At 40.0% G+C, this 18377-nt stretch overlaps 1 protein-coding gene across 7 annotated transcripts in view; it reads left to right on the top strand.

The window, feature by feature from the left end:
- OXR1 (oxidation resistance 1) overlaps positions 1–18377 on the top strand; it is a 240885-nt gene that overhangs the window by 108309 nt on the left and 114199 nt on the right. For 5 of the 7 annotated variants that reach the window (XR_007375873.1, XR_007375874.1, XM_048939873.1 and 2 more), the window contains exons 3-4: positions 7286–7451; positions 12090–12283. Coding sequence is in view for 5 of the 7 variants with exons in the window: in XM_048939873.1 (XP_048795830.1) it covers positions 7393–7451; positions 12090–12283 (253 nt within the window). In the remaining 2 variants the exon portion in view is untranslated. The remainder of the gene's footprint in view (positions 1–7285; positions 7452–12089; positions 12284–18377) is intronic. The other 2 variants (XM_048939869.1, XM_048939870.1) reach the window with 2 other exon arrangements.

Raw genomic sequence — 18377 nt, 5'->3', positions numbered from 1 at the left:
ATCTAATTTTGTGCATTGTATATGTTTGGCTGCCGAGACATCAGAATTGTTCCATTTTGCTTGCTGAGAATACCTGATATTGAAATAGATCTGGAGATGTTCAAGACCTGCCTGGATGCCTACCTGTGCAACCTGCTGTAGGGAACCTGCTTTGGCAGGGGGGTTGGACTCGATGATCTCTGGAGGTCCCTTCCAACCCCTACCATTCTGTGATTCTGTGATTCTGTGACTTTACCCAACCTAACTCCAATCAAAGACAGCTTTAATTTAATATATACATATATTTTTAAAGGACTGTTTTCCCTTAGAAAAATAGAGACTAGCCAAAGTAGGGCTGTGTTTCCAACTTAAATGGTATACACTTTTGAAAGAAATTGTTTAGCTTTCTTATTGTTTAGCTTTCCAGTTAAACTCAACGTTGTAAGTCACCATTACTTGACCCATTTACTATTTAGCATGAAAAGAATCAAAACAACAAATCATCGAAAGGATTTGTCATCATTAAAGTCCCTTGAAACGATCTGAAATTATTGTGTTCCTTCTCTGCTCTGCCTGTCCCTCTGCTTCCCTCCCACACATTCTTTTACTTTAAAGCTTTATTGCTCATTCTTACTTAAAAATATACATATATATATGCTGTATTATGGGATGGAGATTTTGGTTCCTTAAAAGGCTTTTTTTTTTTTTTCTTTCACATCCTGTAATTGATTTTCACACAAGGGAATATAAAATGACACTGACCTTATCAGCTTTTTACTGAGTTATATAACGTCTTGGTTTCTGGAAGATTTCATCTCTAAAAAGGTGAAGTCACTGCAGCACAGATGAAGAAGTCAGTTCTGGCACATAAAATACTGTCTAATCTTTTTCTACCTGTATGCTACATGCCCCATGGGTTTATTTACAGGAACAGATGGTTAATTCCTATCTCTTTAAAATTAAAAGCTTAGTATTCTATGAATATGTATACCTTTATAAATTATTGAATTCCAAACAGTTGTAGGGTTTTTTTTGTTTGTTTGTTTGTTTGTTTTCTTCACTATACACTGTAGATTAAATTGAATGGGAGCTGAAGGAGCTCGGTATTTTGTTTACATAAATTGAGTACTATGATGTTATAAATGTATGTCATTTGTCATCAAGTGATTTTGGAAAAGCTGTGGGGCTGGATCTGTGGGGGGTCACTGTAATGAGCAGAACCGAGACAGACACTGCAGATTGCTTCATGTAATGCAGATTCCTACTGCAGAGCAGGAACAGGCTTTCTCTCTGATTTCAGATATCTCCAAACAAAACTTTTGTTGCTCTAAAATATTTCTATAAAAATATAAAACCAGCATTAATCTTACAGCCAAACTAAGCCAGTTCCATCTGTTTTTATTTACCAAAACCTAAAGTATTACCTTGTAGAAAATTATGAAAATATAAAAAATTGCATAATCCAAAGGTATTCTTCTAGGTTTTGACTTCAGATGAAAGCTTAATTTTTAAGCCTAAAGGTGGAAGGCAATCAACTGCAGCCAACTTTGAAGCACCAGAGCTTTCAGGCTTAGTGGGGAAGGAGCTACTGCTCGCTGTAGCTAGCTCCTTTGCCTGCACCTTGCTAAGTTACCTGCAGGTATTCATGCAGATGCAGGTATTCATGCAGCTGGCATTTTAAGGAGGACCCTGCTTGGCACATGGAGCTGGAGCAGAGCCACTTGTACACCCCTGCAATAGGCTGGAGGGTTTGGTGCCAGCTGGCCCTTTCCCATCTGCATTCAGGGAGAGCTGGCTCCAAGCTGTGCCTATTTCCAGTTTGGATGGACAAAGGGGTGAGGTACTCTGCAGCCTTTTGCCTTTTCTATTTTACTGTTTGCATTAAAGACTTAACAGGTTTTAGTAATGTTGTTTGTAAGCTCCTAATGTGGCAAGTAGTTAGCCCCAAATTTACTGCGATCTGAACTGAGTACAGAAAAATGCACATGGCAGTTAAAATACATGAAGAGAATAGGATATAGTCTTTTCCTTTTCATCCTCTTAATTTATGTTCCTAAATTCTTCCTCTTCCTCTTACTTTTCACAAGTGAGAGATTTTACCTTTTTGTTCAGAAGAGCAGTTAGCAAGGCGTAGCCATAATATTTTTATTTCCTAATGGTTTCTTTTCATAGAAGATTAGCCAAGGAAAAAAATCCCATGTTGTGAGATTACTTAAAATACATCTTGAAATCCTGCCAATACTTCATGGACAGAAAATGCAATTTACTGATTCTTATTTTGTGTTTAGACTAAAAGTCACTGATTTATATGTAGGATTTCTAAAATCTTGACAGTTTTACTGCATGCATCTAAATTGAGCTTCTATGTTTCAGCTTACATGCTGTTTCCTTACAAATGCTGATCAGGTGGTTGTTTAACAGCTCTGCCTTGGAGCTGAGCTCTAGTTAGGAAACTAAATGCATAAATGCCTCTAAACTCGCTTGGCTCATTTAACATACTGCAGCCTCATTTGTCATCTGAGCTCTGGTTTTGATGTCTTCCAGATGTGTTTAAATCTCTCCTTGGCTTCTCTTTCGCTTTTTGTCAGATGCAAGCTCCTTATCTCCTCATACCAGCCTTGTGAAGCTGGTATCAGGTCCTGGGGATCTTTCACCTGACGGTGCCAGCCTGGCCATGAGGTGCCTTCTTCTGAAATGGGGGAGAAAAGCCTCACAATGCTGTGGAAAACCAACTTTCAGTGCTTTTTTATTGGATTTTTCTTTAAATAATGCCATTTACTATGATGCTTATAGATTGCAAGTGTCTGCAGTGGGTGTAGTTGCAGTGCTTATAACAATTCTGCTCTCTGGACTTATTGATTTAAGAATAATAATATAAAATTCTGCAGGGCACCTGTGTTCTGCAATCTTTTCTTTCTGTGTTTCTCCAGCTCTATTTTGTATCATTTTGAGTGGAAAAACTCAGGAAAAGATTGCTGCTTGTCACAAGTATTTATCTAACCAGTGGCTCAAGGGAAGAGTCACCTATTTTCTCTGGTGGGGGCATGTTGTTATGTTATGGTTTTAGGCTCCCTACCTTTGAATTTCAGCATCACCACCTGCTGCCTGTACAGCCCCCCTGCACAAGGGAAAGAAGAAACAATACCTTAATACCGTATCGGGTGTGCAGTGCAGCCTGCAGAGCAGAGGCTGGTCACCACTCTGCAGTTGTAGAAGTGGGGTGTGGGGTGCCTGCCAGCAGTGCTGCTCCTCTCCCCATGCCTTCTGTACTTCCTCTCTCTCCCCTGATGTCTACATGTCTACCCCCCGTGTGCAGCTAAAAGGTTAAGAGGATACTCAAGTGTGGCTGAAGTGCAACGATCCCTTTCATACTGTGGCACTGTCAACATGGCACATGTGGGGACCCCCCATGGCATTTTCTCCTTTCTCCTTTTGCTGTCAATGTGTTCTTTCCTGCTTGATCCACCAGCGTTATACTGGTGAGTGTCCCTGAAGGTTTGGGCAGCCTGTCTCTGAGCGTACTGCAGAGTGCAGAGCCAGGATTAGTGGTCTCAAGAGTCCTCCTCAGGACTGTGCTGTTACTGGAGACATCCCCAGCCAGGAGTTCAGGAACAGGAGCACAAATGCAAGAGATGTCTTGAGAGGAAGTGAGGAAAAAGCCAACAGGCGTTGTTTAGCTTCGGCCTTGGGCAGGAACGCGTTGCTTACTGGGAGCTGAGCCCTAGGACAAGGACCTTCCCTGGCCTGCACCACCAAAGGCACTCACCCACCTCTGAGGCTTTAGCTGTTCTCATTAAGGCAGTGGCTGATTTCTCAGAAGGCCTCTGGATGTTCTACAACACAAAGAAGCAGATTACTATTGAAGTGTTTTTATGGTACAGTGTACTGGTTTGGTAAATAACCACACAAGAATGCTAGCTGCCTCCTCTCCAATCTCAACATGTGCATGTGCCTGCTGAGGCTTCAACCAGCCGTAGCCTTTCTGTTTTCTAATTTCTTCTGGTGCCGCTAACACATGGCTCTGCTTCTCTGCCTACCGTGTGGCCACAATGTCCACATGAAAGTGGGACAGCCTGGGATCCACAGTCCCAAATGTGCAGGCTGATTTGGGGGCTGTAGAGGAAATGTTGATAACAACTTTGCCATGTTCCTAATGTCAAGTGAAAACAAAAAGCTGTTTGGGGTTGGTCTGAGCTGAATACTTACAGCAGGAGGATCTCCTGCTATAAGGGTAGGAGGGCACATTTGTTCAAATATAAAATAATCCTGGATCTTTGGTGACTTTTTTCTCCCACCTGCTATAACCTTGGCTAACCTAATTGGAGAATCAGAAGTAAAAAACAAGACAGGTACTTTCTCAAACCTTTACAACTAGTGCCCAGTGAAATTCTCAAGAAAAAGTAGCTTGGATATAATAATAAAGCAGTATGTTTTCATGGAAGCATGTGTTATATGGAATAGAATGGAATAGTTCTGTTGATAGGGACCTTGAGAGACCATCTATTCTAACTGCCTGACCACTTCACGGCTAACCAAGCATATTATTAAGAACATGATCCAAGTGCATCATGAAAACTGACAGGCATGAGAGAGGAACTACCTCTCTAGGAAGTCTATTCCAATGTCTGACCACCCTATAGTAAATAATTTTTCCTAATATCCAGTCTGACTTTCCCCTGGTTCAGGTTTGTGTTGTTCTCTTGCCTTCTATCAATCAAATAATAGTCAATAAAGCCAATCAATGTAAAACTAATTTCATACGATCTGTACATTTACTGTACATTTCATTAAAGTGTTAAAATTATTCTTCAAAATGCCTGAGTTATGAGTTGAAAGCCAAAAGCTAAACTCTCTTTTGGCTATGATGATGGATGATTTCTCATTTTGCCTAGTTTTTAACTTTTCTTTGACAATTTAGGTGCTTCCAGAGAGATTTATCTGATATTATTATATCCCACAGAGCACTTTGAGAACCCATTTATGTTACTAGCAAGGAGAAATGTTAGATGTTTCAGTCTCCTTGAGGAACAGCTTTTGCCTCTCTTCTCTGTGAGAAGAGAAACCTTTCTGGTTTGGTGCTATTTGCTTCATATTATGACAGTAGCTTGTTGTCCTGTGAGAATTTTTGGAAGAATATATTACAAGTACATTGCAACTCTATGTAATCAATACTGCAATAGTATGAAAACAGTGTCTGTACAATTTGGGTTACCCAGGTGTCTCAGAAGGGTATTGTTTACTTGCAGTTCCAGCTGCTACTCTTTATCCAGTCTTGCCATTGCCTTTTATTTAGTGAAGACAGCGTGATGCTTCCAAAGACCTCTAGGTATTAAATATCTTTTTCAGTTCTGCATCTGTGTAATGTTCTACGCCTGGTTCTTAGAAAAGTCAAATAGCAATTATGGCTTCTACGTGGCAGCCTTGTAGACCAGTGCCAGGGCATGAAGCTGATGCCTTTGGGAAGGGGCACTCTGAACCTCAGTGTGAGAGGGAGTCTGGTGGCTTAAAAAGAGAAAGGGAAACTACATTTGGGAGGGGTTGTGAGAGTTTGGATGAATGTCTGTGATGTGGAGTCTTCTGTCCTGCACTAATCCCTACAGTGTAATGGCAGGTCGCTCAGTGTCAGCCTCTGTACTGTGTCCAGCTACTTTTACTAAAGATGGTGGCTTTTGCTTGCAGGCTGTCCAGCATTCCTGTGCAGTATGAGGGTGGCATGTCACACAGTGACAGCACAGGGTGCCTGGCTGCAGGAGTGGAGTCTGTATGTTAAGGGAAGTGCTTAAGTTGTTTCCCTGTGTACACCTCAGGTTGTGTGAATTACTGAACAAGGCAGAAGCGTGAGCAGATTTGCATTTTTATGTCTTAGGGCAAGTGTATCCACAGCACAGTTTTCTTCTAACTTAAGCAGAGGCTGCCTACTGTGTTGATGCTTATTTGCAGAGACGGTGGAAGAGGAGTACACAAATCTGTGCTGCTGTAAGAATGTTGAAGCTTCCAACCTCCTGTGCTGTCTCTTTGAGAAGTTAAAAGACCCCTTTGCTCCCAAATTTGACTACATAAATACATGCATGTTATGATTGCGTATATTGTGCCAATCTCAGGAACATTGAGCGCCCTGGGGTATTGCTGCTGACTTGTAAACAACTCAGAAAACAGTCAAGCCTAAGGTTGGATTCAAAAAGAAATGTGAATGCAGTTGCCTAAGTAAAAGGCTATGGATAAAGCAGTTTTGTTGATGTACAAATTACCTGCAGTTAGCACTGAAAATAATAGATGTTGTGATAAAGTTAAATACGTTACACAGAAAAATGCTACAAGCTTATATGGCTTCAGTGCAGATGAGGAATTCCCTGTGTCTCAAGATACGTAATGCAGCCCTGAGACCACTGGTACAATATGTGATCCTGCCAGTGTGAAATTCCCATGGTGAGGTTCAGTGAATGGGATCTTGGTGCTGGTTGCATATAATAAGAGATTTCAGAAACAATGCCTTCTAATCAGGTGATGTACAGATTTTCCTTAGTGATACAACCTAAAAGTAATTTGGACAGTTTGAATCCCATCCTTATAAGTAAGGCAGCATTGCATATAATGCAAGAGTATTAATAAAATAATATATAAATAAATAAAAGAGATAAATATGAATTAAATTGAAATTACAATCACTTTAAAATGATTATGCAGATTTTTTGTGTGCAGAATGTGACAGAGCTGGAAATTTCAAGACCCATGCAAATTGTACTAAAATAGATCTGCATAAAGCACTGGAAGAGCTTTTATGAAAATGGAACTAGTGGGAGTTATTTAAATAACAGTATAGCAGCTATTAACAAAATAGCGAGATCCAAAATAGTAATTTACTTTACACATCACTTCTAAAACATGTCCGGAATTAAGATAACTGTCAGCAAATAGCAACCCACTTTTCTCAAAACCCTAAAAGAAAAGATCAAGAAATTTTCATACCTGACAAAACACACACTCTAACTGCTGAGCATATTATTTCCACCATGTGAAGCAACTGTAAAATATTATGCAGTCATGGTGAAGCCATATGATCTTGAGCTCGTAATCATTACGAAACCAAACACAAGAGAAAAATAATGAACTATCTGCACTATGACTATCTGAGATATTATGTGTGTAGCATGATTGCTGCCATCTTCCTCCCCATCATCATCATCATCACTGCCATCCACACTGCTGCATACCTCATCCTCCTGTGAATGCATGTCTCCAGGCCCATTCGTGGTGTGTAGAGTGCATTGAATCCTTTGCCAGCGGACTCACTAATCTTCTCTCCCAGGCAGTGAGAATGCCTTGTCCCACTTGAACCACAAGCGGATTCTGGATTCTCCCGCTTGGAGTTAATGGATGTAACCTGGCAGCAACCAATCTATATGTCTTCTGTAAATGATCCTCCAAGGGTTTACCTGTAGCAGTGCTGTCATGCTCCCAGGAATAATCACAAGGTTTGTGTCCATTTCTCTAAGTCTTTACTCTGTGGTGTTCCGCCGAACACATTAGGTGTGAGCTTTGTTAAGGAGGCTCGGGCTGCCTATTCCAGACACAACAAACCCAGTTTTCGATAGTTCTTCACCATTTCCCTTGCCACCCACAGAAGGATGTGTGATGGCCGTTTTCCTGCATGTGCTGCAACCGCGTCCCTCACAATGACTGGGCAGTGGAGGGAGGATGGGTTTGCTTTGCTGCCTGGTGTTTTGACCACTGACAGCTCTTGTGTCTTTAATTTGCATGGTAATATTTGATAGTGTGTGTAAAGGAATGAAAAAGAGTGTTGTAGTGCTTGCTGCACAAGCTCATTTTTGGCAGAAAACTCTGGTTCCCCCACTGTTTGCTTTCCGGAAGCTCAGCTCGATGTCGCATTGTTGATAAATGCTTACCGCTTGGAATTACTCTTTGGGCTATATAGATGTGAATTAATTCCTAATCCTTTCCTAACACCACCTGTGTGAAGGTCTTTTTATATTCTGCCGTTGAATGATCTCATAAACTACTTGTGTTATCAGAAAACTGCATGTTTCCAAAGTAACATTCTTTTCCTTGTTCACTGGCGGGCGTTTTTCTACCTGCTCTTTGTTGTTTGGTTTTGTTTCCCTCTTCATAATGACCTGTTCAGACTGGGATTGCAAGTGTGGGTGCTCTGGTGTAGCATGTTTAGAAGTGTGGCACGTGCGGTGATGTCAGAGGCAGAGTATGCACCAAACGGCTGTGAAACCCCTCTGCCTTCCTCGGTTCAAGGAATTGCTCTGCAGAAGGGTTGTTTTTGTGTATATGCATGCAAATTTGATAACCCCTGATGGATGTTTCTCCCTTATATGTGGAATTCCTTCTAGCCCTGAGTGATACTCCCGGCCTGCACAATTTCTGCTGTGCAGTTATGTGTAGCTCAAGGAATTACAACCTTTTGTTGTACTTTTGATTTCAAACCTGCTGCTTGCTTTCCTCTGTTTCCTGCTGTGAAAATGGTGACAAATTGTTTCCTGCTGTTGTACCCCATTGCTGATGGCTGTGGAGATCCCATCTTCCTCCTTGCATTTTGCCTGTTTGTCGCCACCACTGTTGGGTTTCTGTTTTGATCTGTGTCATTCTAATTCTGCTATCTTCTCTTTGTGTGTGCATGGCCAGAGCTGCAGGTGCTGTCTGAGCACCAGTAGACCTACATGGCATTGCCTTCTTCTGCAAGTGTGCAGAAGGAGCCTCACGCAGAACGTGAAGCCAGGCTGGAGGAGCTGGAACAGCCACAAGTCCTTACTTGATGCATTGCAATTGCAATGGCTTTCCCAAAGTGCTGGCCATGTGCAAGGGCAGGTTTCTGTGGAGAGTTGAGAGAATGACAGGGAAATGAAGTAACTGGTCTCCCCTATATGAGTGAACAAGACTTTGCAGTGCTTTATTGAAAACAGAGGAAGAAGTTTGTTTTCCAGAATCAGTTACATCCTGGCTTTGATATTGGATTAAATCACATTTCTTTCTAGAAGGAAATCAAATTCCTAACGATGATCTGGGTGTTCAGTAATACCACAAGAAGAATAAGCATTACTCTTCAAATGAATGATTTTGTTTCTCCTGTTAACTGTATGGTAAAATCTCAGGAATTCTCACAAGTGGCTCAGGGACTGTTTTATATTCAGTAGATGAGTTCGGCTTTCCTCCAAATCTTTGTCACAGTATGGGGTTTTTACTTAGAAATTCACAGAGATCAAATCGTACATTTTCCCAGCCCATGGGATGCTTTGTATTCTGGGTTGTTCCCACCATACGTGGTTTAAATGCTTTTTAATCTTTTCTTTTTCCATCTGGAAAAGACTGCCAGCCATGTTTGCTTTAGCTGCTTTCAAGTTCTATTTAGATAATAATGCCTTAGTTTTCCATGGTGCTTAACAAAATAAATAAAAAAATAAAAATAAAAATCCTAATGGGATTCAAAATCCTGATGCTATTGAAGCCCATAACAGACTTCCCGGTAAACTTGCTCACTCAGATTTCATGACTTTCCATATGCACTGACCACCCAGAGTCCATAGCAGTGAGTGTGTGACCACCCGACAGACTGTTTGCTTTTTGAGGGAATTGTAATAAACCCCCTCCCAGTGACCCACTGCTGGAGGTGCTGCTGGCCAGGAGCAGGTGGAGCTGAAGCCATCTGTTAGGCTCTCTGTAGGATGTGCTAGAGAACTTTGCAGTTGTATGGAGAGGAGCTAAAAGAGAAACGCAGTTGAAGTTGTAGAACTTGTCACTATGTATGTGCAGACATGTATCACACAGCCCAGAGGTGCACATTCCTTCTGGACTGCCTAGTGGGCAGATCACTGAAGGAGCTGCAGGGTGCTGAGAGGCAGATGTGGATTTGTGCTGCTGCCTGGTAGGTGGAGCACTGGGGTGGCTGCCCAGCAGGGCTGCATTAATGGCTGCATAATGGCTGCATTACTGCAGTCCGTGGCAGCTGTTCTGGGGAAGAGGCAGCAGACATAAATGGAGCAAATGGGTTTTTAATGGGCTATTAGCAATAGTGCAATTGAATTACACAAATAGATGTGTGAAATATGTGTTTTTGACAGGGCTATCTAAAAATGAGGTGCTGCTCAGCTGTATTCCAAACAAACACTGCATCTCCAGACCCAGTCAGTAGCAGCTGAGGAATTCCTCCTATAGCCCTGCTTGAACTTCAGCCAGGATGAGCTGTCTTCATTAATTGTCAGTAATTTGGCCTTCATACCCATTTGGTGTTAGCCTTTCCTTTGAAAGTGCCTGTCTGTTTTAACATTCATGTTAAATACCACTGCCGTATCTCATAGAAGCCACCAAGAGCCAGCTGACAGTGGTAGTGACCACCTCAGGATTTCATCCCTCTGAAAGGCCGTGGATTTTCTTTCATTTTTTGCACTTTTTTTTTTTAATCCCCTAGAATTCATATAGCTTAAGGATTACTACAGAAAAATAAAGTTTTGGCCCTTCTAGTTCAGCTCTCATTCAAGTTAGATCTTTGCCCTCACCGTCAAATGTGCATTTCCAAGTCCTGTTCATGCAGTGTTGACTTTGAAACCCTTTTTGCTGTTCTCTCTGCTGTCTGGCTGCAGCAGGGTCATTTTGAACCACACCAAGCAATACTGAGAGACTTCAGCTGCCCGCTGTTGAAAACTCAGTTGGAGGCTGCTTATGGAATATGTGCAGTAGAAGAAAAAAAACCAAAAATTAAACATTGTTACAGCCAGTGCAGCTTTTAATATAAGAAAGAAAAACAAGCACAACGTGAGGCTAGTAATAAAGCAGGGTGTTGGAAAAAGGTCAGGTTACAAAGAATTAGTTTTCCTGGCTTCAAAACATAGCCAGTACTGAGGCTCTCATTGCAAGACATTGCAGTCCAGTGAAGATGCATTTCAAAGGCTGCAGTGTTTTTCTGAGTTATTTGACAGCCATGACAGCTGTGTCAATATATAGTGCAGGTGAGCTGAAAGAAGATGGGTTTTAGTTTGACTTGTTTTTGTTAAGAGATTGCTATAAAGTCATGTCCTTTCTTGAACCTGTCTTCAAAGTAGATAACTTTCTTTTTGCACGTTAATTTTCTATAAGCATTTCTACTCAGTCCTTTATTAATCTTGTCACCTGAAAAAGGCCATGTGGCATTTTTACTGCTCAGATGACAGGTGTTATCCCTTTCTTTGTGATTTCAGAAGAACAGGCACAGTATGTTTGTACCAATCTGGTATTCCCAACAGTGCATCAGTTACTTTGTTAAGTAGCTCTATCCTGTAGTATGCAGCTTTATTAATTTGTCTGCCCTTCAGACAGCAGGATGTACATACACATACTGAGCTTTAGGTCTCACCTGTCTTGGTTTGAAATTATGGGGATAATAAAAACTTCATAGATTCTCTGTACATGATATTTTTGCACAGCACAAAAGTAAGATTATAATATATGGAAATCACAGTGGAAGTGTGGGTCAGAGGCAGAGCATTATTTCTCAAAATCTAGTGATTCTCTTCTGCAAAGTCATCCTTTAAACATTCACAATTTTCAAGTGGTTATGAATTTCAGATACTTTTTAATTATCTCAGCACCGTGATGGAATGCCAAATTGACCAATGAAATTGACCAATGAAACAATGAAATTGACAGGTGAAATAACTATATAGCCTTCATTTTAGTCAGTTCCTTTTTCTTGAGGTGTTCAGCAACTTTGTGCAAATAATTTAATTTCTTTATATTCCCCTTGTTTGTGAAACTAAAACAAGGTAAATTTAATGATAGGTTAATTGTAGCAGCTCCTCTTCTCTGAAACAGATTATGAACTGATCCTTCAGGCAGCTTGGTGGGCTGATCTGAGGACAGTTTGTCATTTGTAGCTACACGTGAGCCACAGTAGGATGAGATTCAAGTGCTGCAGCTGATTTAGCAGGAGCTAAAAGGGGGAATTACTACAAGGCCTAATTTACCACTGCTCATTTTCTATGTTCTGCTGGGGCATGCATGGATTCTGTGTAATGAATGCATTGGTATTATTCTACCTAAAATATAAAAAAAGAAACTCAAGCTAGCTATAGAGCAAAGATTAATAATACGTTACTGCCATGAATTATCTTTAGATTAAAGAAAAAGTCCCAGTCGGTGGATATTAGTGGGCCAGGATGCAACCCAGTGGCAGCTGAAGCTCCTGCTCCTCAACCCAGTAAACCTTTGCTTGCCAGCAAAACGACTTCTGAGGAGGAACAGAAAAACACCGCCAATACCCAAAAGCGCAATCCACGGAGGAGTGAATTGAAGAGATATTACACCATTGGTGAGTTTTCATTCACAGAAAAATTCAAATATACTCATTAAAACTGCAAGATTTTCCTGTTGACTTGTGTTTTATCTCTTTCAGTTAGTTGCACTTGTCTGTTAAGATTACAGATGCCCGCCATGAGCAATAAGATGTAATGTCTTCATGCTGGTGTCAAATTACCCTTAAGAATTAACCTGCTTTATTTATCTTGTGCTATTATATTCTTCAGTGTTCTTTTCCTGAAGAACAATTATTGAAGAAAGCATAGAAGCAATTTGGGGAGGAAGGATATAGGAAGGCTGTTACTGTTTTGACAACTGATTGTGTTAGAATTTAGGCAGAAATGATTTAGAAAGCTCCTGGTTGGAAAGAATTTCCAGTTTGAGAAAGACGTGGTGAGCTTCAACTGTTTTTAGGCCACGATTAATCAGACAGGTTATGGATATCTTTTTCCGAATAATTTTGGTTTCTGGATATTCTTCTGAGATTTCAGTATCTGAAATGTCTCCTTAGGTTTAACATCACCTTAGGTATCCCTGCAGGTGCTTTCACATAAATCCTTTCAGGTCTGGGCCTGACTGATTCCTTTGGTAATATTTAGCTTCTCAGTTGATTTAAACTGCATGGAGAGTGGCCTTGCACTGCTTGTGCCTGGTTCGTTAACACTTCTGAGAGGCAGATGCGCTAATGAGAGTTGTACAGACAAGAAGAGTGGATGTAAATGGTGCACTTAAAAAAGCTACAACTCTGCAGATTTAAGAAAAAGTAGTTAGACTTCTTGGCTGTTGAATTACTGCAGTATAAAATGAGGCTGTTTGTACACCTTTAAATTGTAAAAGTAAAGAAGAATGTATTGTCTTAAACATCTTTTCATTTGTGTTAAATCTGAGTGCTTGAAATTGTTTTGAAATAAAACTGCATTTAAAATGTGCTGCACAACTGCCTTCCAAAAACTCACAGAAGTTTCAATTATTTGCTCCCAAAATAAATTAAGAAGAGGCAAAATGAAGGCATTGATGGGTTCATGGGTTGTGACCATGAGATTCCAAAATTATACTTGAAACATCTCTATTTGTATAATCCTTCTTTAAAGGAGACTTTATCCCATCACGTGCGAGAAAAGCACCCTAAAATTTAATCCTTTATCCTGTAGTATAGGATGTGTTTTCTGAGAAAGCTTAATTCAGTCAGTACACTTGACTGAAATTTTACTTGAGATGTGTGAAGAAGCACGGCTCTATGATTGTTTGTTCCTCATTCCTCCAAATAATCTGAAAGGAATATAAAAAATGCACCATGACTGTTTCATGCCTCGATCGGGGAATGGGATGAGGGAGATTTTCGCTTGATTCGCTGGATTAACCGTGTTATCAGAAGGAGTTCTTAACCTAACTTAGGATTAATAACATTATTGGAAAGTTGATCATAATTGAATGTCCTTCTGTCATCAACTAAATCAGAGCATATGAACGAAAGCACTGATTTGAATGTTGTGCAACACTTCATATGACAGACTTATGGAAATGTTTGTTGGAACAGACCTCTGAGGATTAGATACTCTGATTTCCTGTTGGAAGTAGAACTTCAGCCAGTACTGGGTCAGGACAACCCATGCTCTGTTTTGTCCTGAAAATCTCCAGGGTTGAATACTCCATGGCCTTTATGCATACCCTGTTAACAATGCTGGAACATGGAGCATGTCCACAAGCAGCATTCAACAGGCAACTTGTCCATAAAGAGGTGCTAACATTTGTGAGCAGCAGTTGTAGACCATTGGGAAATATAAAATGTACTTTTCAGGAAAGACAGACCAGCAAGGCAAGGTGGTGGAGCTGCTCTTTATGTGAGTAACTACTGGGATGTGTCAAGCCCTGCCTAGGGATGAACGGTGAATGAGTGGAGAGCTTATAGGTGAGAATTAAGCAGGCCAATATGGGTGATGCCACTGCGGGTGTTTACTACAGGCTGTCTGATCATGAGGAGGAAGTTGGTGAGTTCCTGTACAGCTGAACGTAGCCACAATGTTATGTGCACTGGTTCTCATGGAGGATGTCAACCACCATCTCCTGGAAGAACAGCACTGCCTGGCACACTGCCAGCTGAGGAGGTTCCTGCAGTGCATGTAAGATAACTTTTTGATGCAGGTGGTGATAGATAGCCAGCAAGGAGAGGTGTGCTGCTGGACCTTGTTCTTACAAATGAGGAAAGACTGGTTTAGAGTATGAAGGATAGGGACAGCCTTGGATAATGATGATCTCTAGAGGTCCTTTTCAGTCCTTGCGATTCTGCGATTCTATGAAAAGGAACAGACCATAGAAAGAGGCTAAGCTTATATGTTTTTCTTAAAGAACATCTTTTGAGTAGCAGGCAAGGTGTTCTAGCTGGACTGACCCATTATGAGAGATGTATTGGTTTTATCTTGTTACTGTCTTCTGTATGAGATTTGGGGTCACAGAGAGTGAGTCGATAGAACCATTGTTACTTCATACTGCACAATGTTTGGATTTTCCTGGCAGGCTGATTGAAGAAACATGGTTTCCTCTGTACCTTCATAAACATATAATTACACATGTTCCTGAAAGTTGTGAAAATGAAGGGTTTCCTCTTAGACAACACAATACCGATATCAGATGAATATGTTTACTGTACTGGATGAGTTTTTTCTGATAATAACTTTACAAATTTTATAATGTGATAGAAATGAAACTTACTTTCCTGAAGCTTCCATCAACTTCAGTGTACTTTAAGTTACGAGCTGCGTGCCCCATTTGACTTAAAAGTACTTAGTTTTCTTTGACTTTTCTCAAAAATCAATTGTAATAGACAAGGTCTAGACAAATAGTTTGCAACTTTTTGATGATAAATGTAATGACAAGTATGGAGTAGACAGGGACTCTGAAACAGGAAATACGAAATTCTAATGTTTTGAGTACAGTTGGCTATTAAATATCTTAAACACACACATTAGAACTATTGATGACCTAATACAATTACGCAGGGCTTTACCTTGCTTTGACCTTGTTTGCATTTTGTTCTCTAATGAGAGCAATCTGTGTCCAAGATCTAACAACATGAACTAGTAATGACTGTGATGAATGGATTAAGAATGTGTTGAAATTCTAGTGATCTCATCTGGATTTGCCTCTTTCATTCAAAAATTAGTGTTCTTTATGTTAAGCTCAAACCCAATTGGCAAACGACTGTTTATGATGGTGACTAACAGAGCTGGAGTAAAATAATGCTTGTTGCATGTTGTGTTACACTCTCATTTTTCGTTAAGTTTGTTTTCAGTAATTATGATGATCTCCAGAGTGCTTTACAGATATAGGGTAATCTGGATAATTAAAGTTTAGCATCCTTATTTAAACATGTATGTATATACAGGTTTTTATGTTTTAAAGTTTAAATTAGCAGCATCACATTGCCTATTATAACTGGGCCAGTCCGATTTATTAATGGCTGCCCACTGTATTTAATACTAAATTTATATATAAAGAAATGTGTAACCAGTCTTACTTTACCAAGTTATGGAATGAGTAAAATCAGCATTATTTAAGAAAATAATTTTTTGGATCTGCATATGCAGAAAGCACTTCTGAGGTCTTTATGTAAACCTTACACTCCTTTACAGACCCAAAGACATGTGGACATTCACCTTGCACACTCATGCTTTGCAGAAGCATGCTTTGTGGCAGCTCGTGTATGCTCTCAGCTCTATGAGCTGTCAGGTCATGTTCCTAAATTCTCTGTACCATCAGAGTTGGATTTTATTTTCTTTGTATTTCTTCTTGTGCGTGTTTACATCTCTTTATGCAAACACATATTTCCTTTGCATCTCTCAAAGTAGAATGTGTATTGAGGAAGGAATATCCTGGCAATTCAGAGAGATTTTTAAAATTTTATCAGCCCTGTTCCTACTGTAAGGAGCTACTCACAAAGTACTGATTGTGCGTCTCATCTTTCCCACAGGCTGCATCTCAAGTGCTTCCCAAACTTAATGAGTGCAGTTGCACTTCTAAAAAGTGGGGAAAAAATAGGTAAGAGAGGGAGGGACTGAGAGGAAAAGGCAACAGGGAACAAGTTGTGTGCTTAGATGAAGCGAAACAGAAAATGGGGAGTCAGTGAGGGGGAGAAATAACTCTTCCATATGGCAGGCTCAGCAGGCAGAAGGGGTCCTGCAGCTTCGCTGCTGAACTGGTGTGAAAAAATTGAGTGGGAACTCCTAGATTAATAGAGTAAGTGTGGGAAAAACAGTCTGCATGGTGGGCTGGATAAAGTTTCTCAGAACTCTAGAAACATCACCCAAGACACTTAAAAATAAAAACCTAAAATTAGACTTTTTAGATGCCTCAGGCACTTGAAAATTCAGGCCACTTATTTCTGAAGTGCTTATTGATGAGCACCTCCCCCGAAAGAGGAAGAGAAGATATCTGGGTCTTGAGGACTCCAAGAAGTGGGCTGGAATATTATACAATGGAGTGTTTTGTGGGCAGCTCATATGGAAGCAGTAAGACTGTACCAGCCTAGTGCTCCATCCACGCTACAGCTAGCGCTTCTGTGCTGGTTTGCAGTTAGTATGGGTGCAGCATCACAGCTGTGTTGATTGTAGGACTCTACTGGAAGTCTCTTCATGATGTGTTGCCTCAGGATGTCTGTTTAAAAGCTTACTAAAGCATAGTCTTTATTTCCAATAGAAGGTATTGCTGCTACAGCTACAGACAATAGTTAGACAGAATGAAAATATATGTATTTATGCATATAATATACAGCATGCAGATACTTGCAAAATACTTACTGCCAAGGTTCCCTTTTCTCCAGTTGCTCATTTTTGAAAATTTATTTTATGTTCTACTTGAAAAAACCAGCCTCATTTTGCAAATGAGATCAGAAATATTAATGAAGAAAATATATTCTGCTAGTTTGCTGTAACAATACTACTGCTCTACATTGCCATACATACATATATTTATTTCTTGAATGTCTGCATGCTATCTTTTGAGAGCAGCAGAACTATGTTGACATAGATTGGTGTGGAAGAGAAAATAAGCTTTTGTGATAACCAAATCTGAATAAAGAGATGTTAATTCACTGAGTTTTCCAAACAGATCAATACTAGCTAATGCCAAAGTGCTAAATAAGAAAGGGTAAGAATTTCTTTGGGGCTCTCACTCTTGTGTTTCAGTGGGTAGTCTTTTCAATTTTAGTAGGGATCACTGCTACTAATTTGATAGTTCAGAATGTGTTATTTTTAAAAGAAGATGGATCTTCAAAAGAATTTAATTGCCTGTAAGTTATGAATTGTTTGTTATTAATGCTAAAATAACTATATAATTGGGAGTTTATAGTGTGATAGAGTCCATAATAGGGAAAATTTTATGGGGGAACCTAAACCAAAATCTTTTTCAACTAATAAGTAAGTAATAGTCAGTTCTTCCTGTTGTGAAAGGGGGGAACTAGACGAGAACTGATCAACTACTTGTATTTAATGAGTACAGTTAGTAAGTCTTGCTCTTCTGATATATACTTTGGATTGAGTCCATTTAGGTCATGGCACCTATGATGATTAGGAAGCATAAATAAATATCATATCGGTTACATGTGAAGTACCTTCACTTTCTTTGTGTTTACATGCATTCCAAGCTGCTTCAATAACATTTTTATTTGCCTTAAAATATGTCAGAGCAAACAGATTGTGTGAATTTATCCATATTTATAGTGTTAACTACTAAGTTTATACTGTGTCACCTACCCGCTGATACAAGATTGTTTGTTACACATGATGTGCCTGAAGTAACTCCAGTTAAAGTGGTGATTTCATATGTCATTTCTTTTCTATGATGGAGCTCCATCATCACTCATGAAGCCTAGTCATGTTGGAGAGCCTTAGACCATTGATGAGACATCACAATGAATATGCTATTGAATTCAGGACTGAAGGAGAAAATTGCTGCACTTGAAAATACACATTTCCTTACAACCCAGATGAGAATCTTATTGAGGTTTATCTCACGGTACTCTGTGGTATTGCAGTCACTGCATAAAAACTAAATTTGGAGGCTTCCTCTTGCCTTTTTCTGAAAAATAAACCTAAGTCTCCTTTAAAGGGTAC

The sequence above is a fragment of the Lagopus muta genome, chromosome 3 (assembly GCF_023343835.1).
Source record: "Lagopus muta isolate bLagMut1 chromosome 3, bLagMut1 primary, whole genome shotgun sequence".
Lineage (NCBI taxonomy): Eukaryota > Metazoa > Chordata > Aves > Galliformes > Phasianidae > Lagopus > Lagopus muta.
Note: the sequence above shows the minus strand (reverse complement) of the source record. Positions and strands in the feature narration are given on the sequence as shown.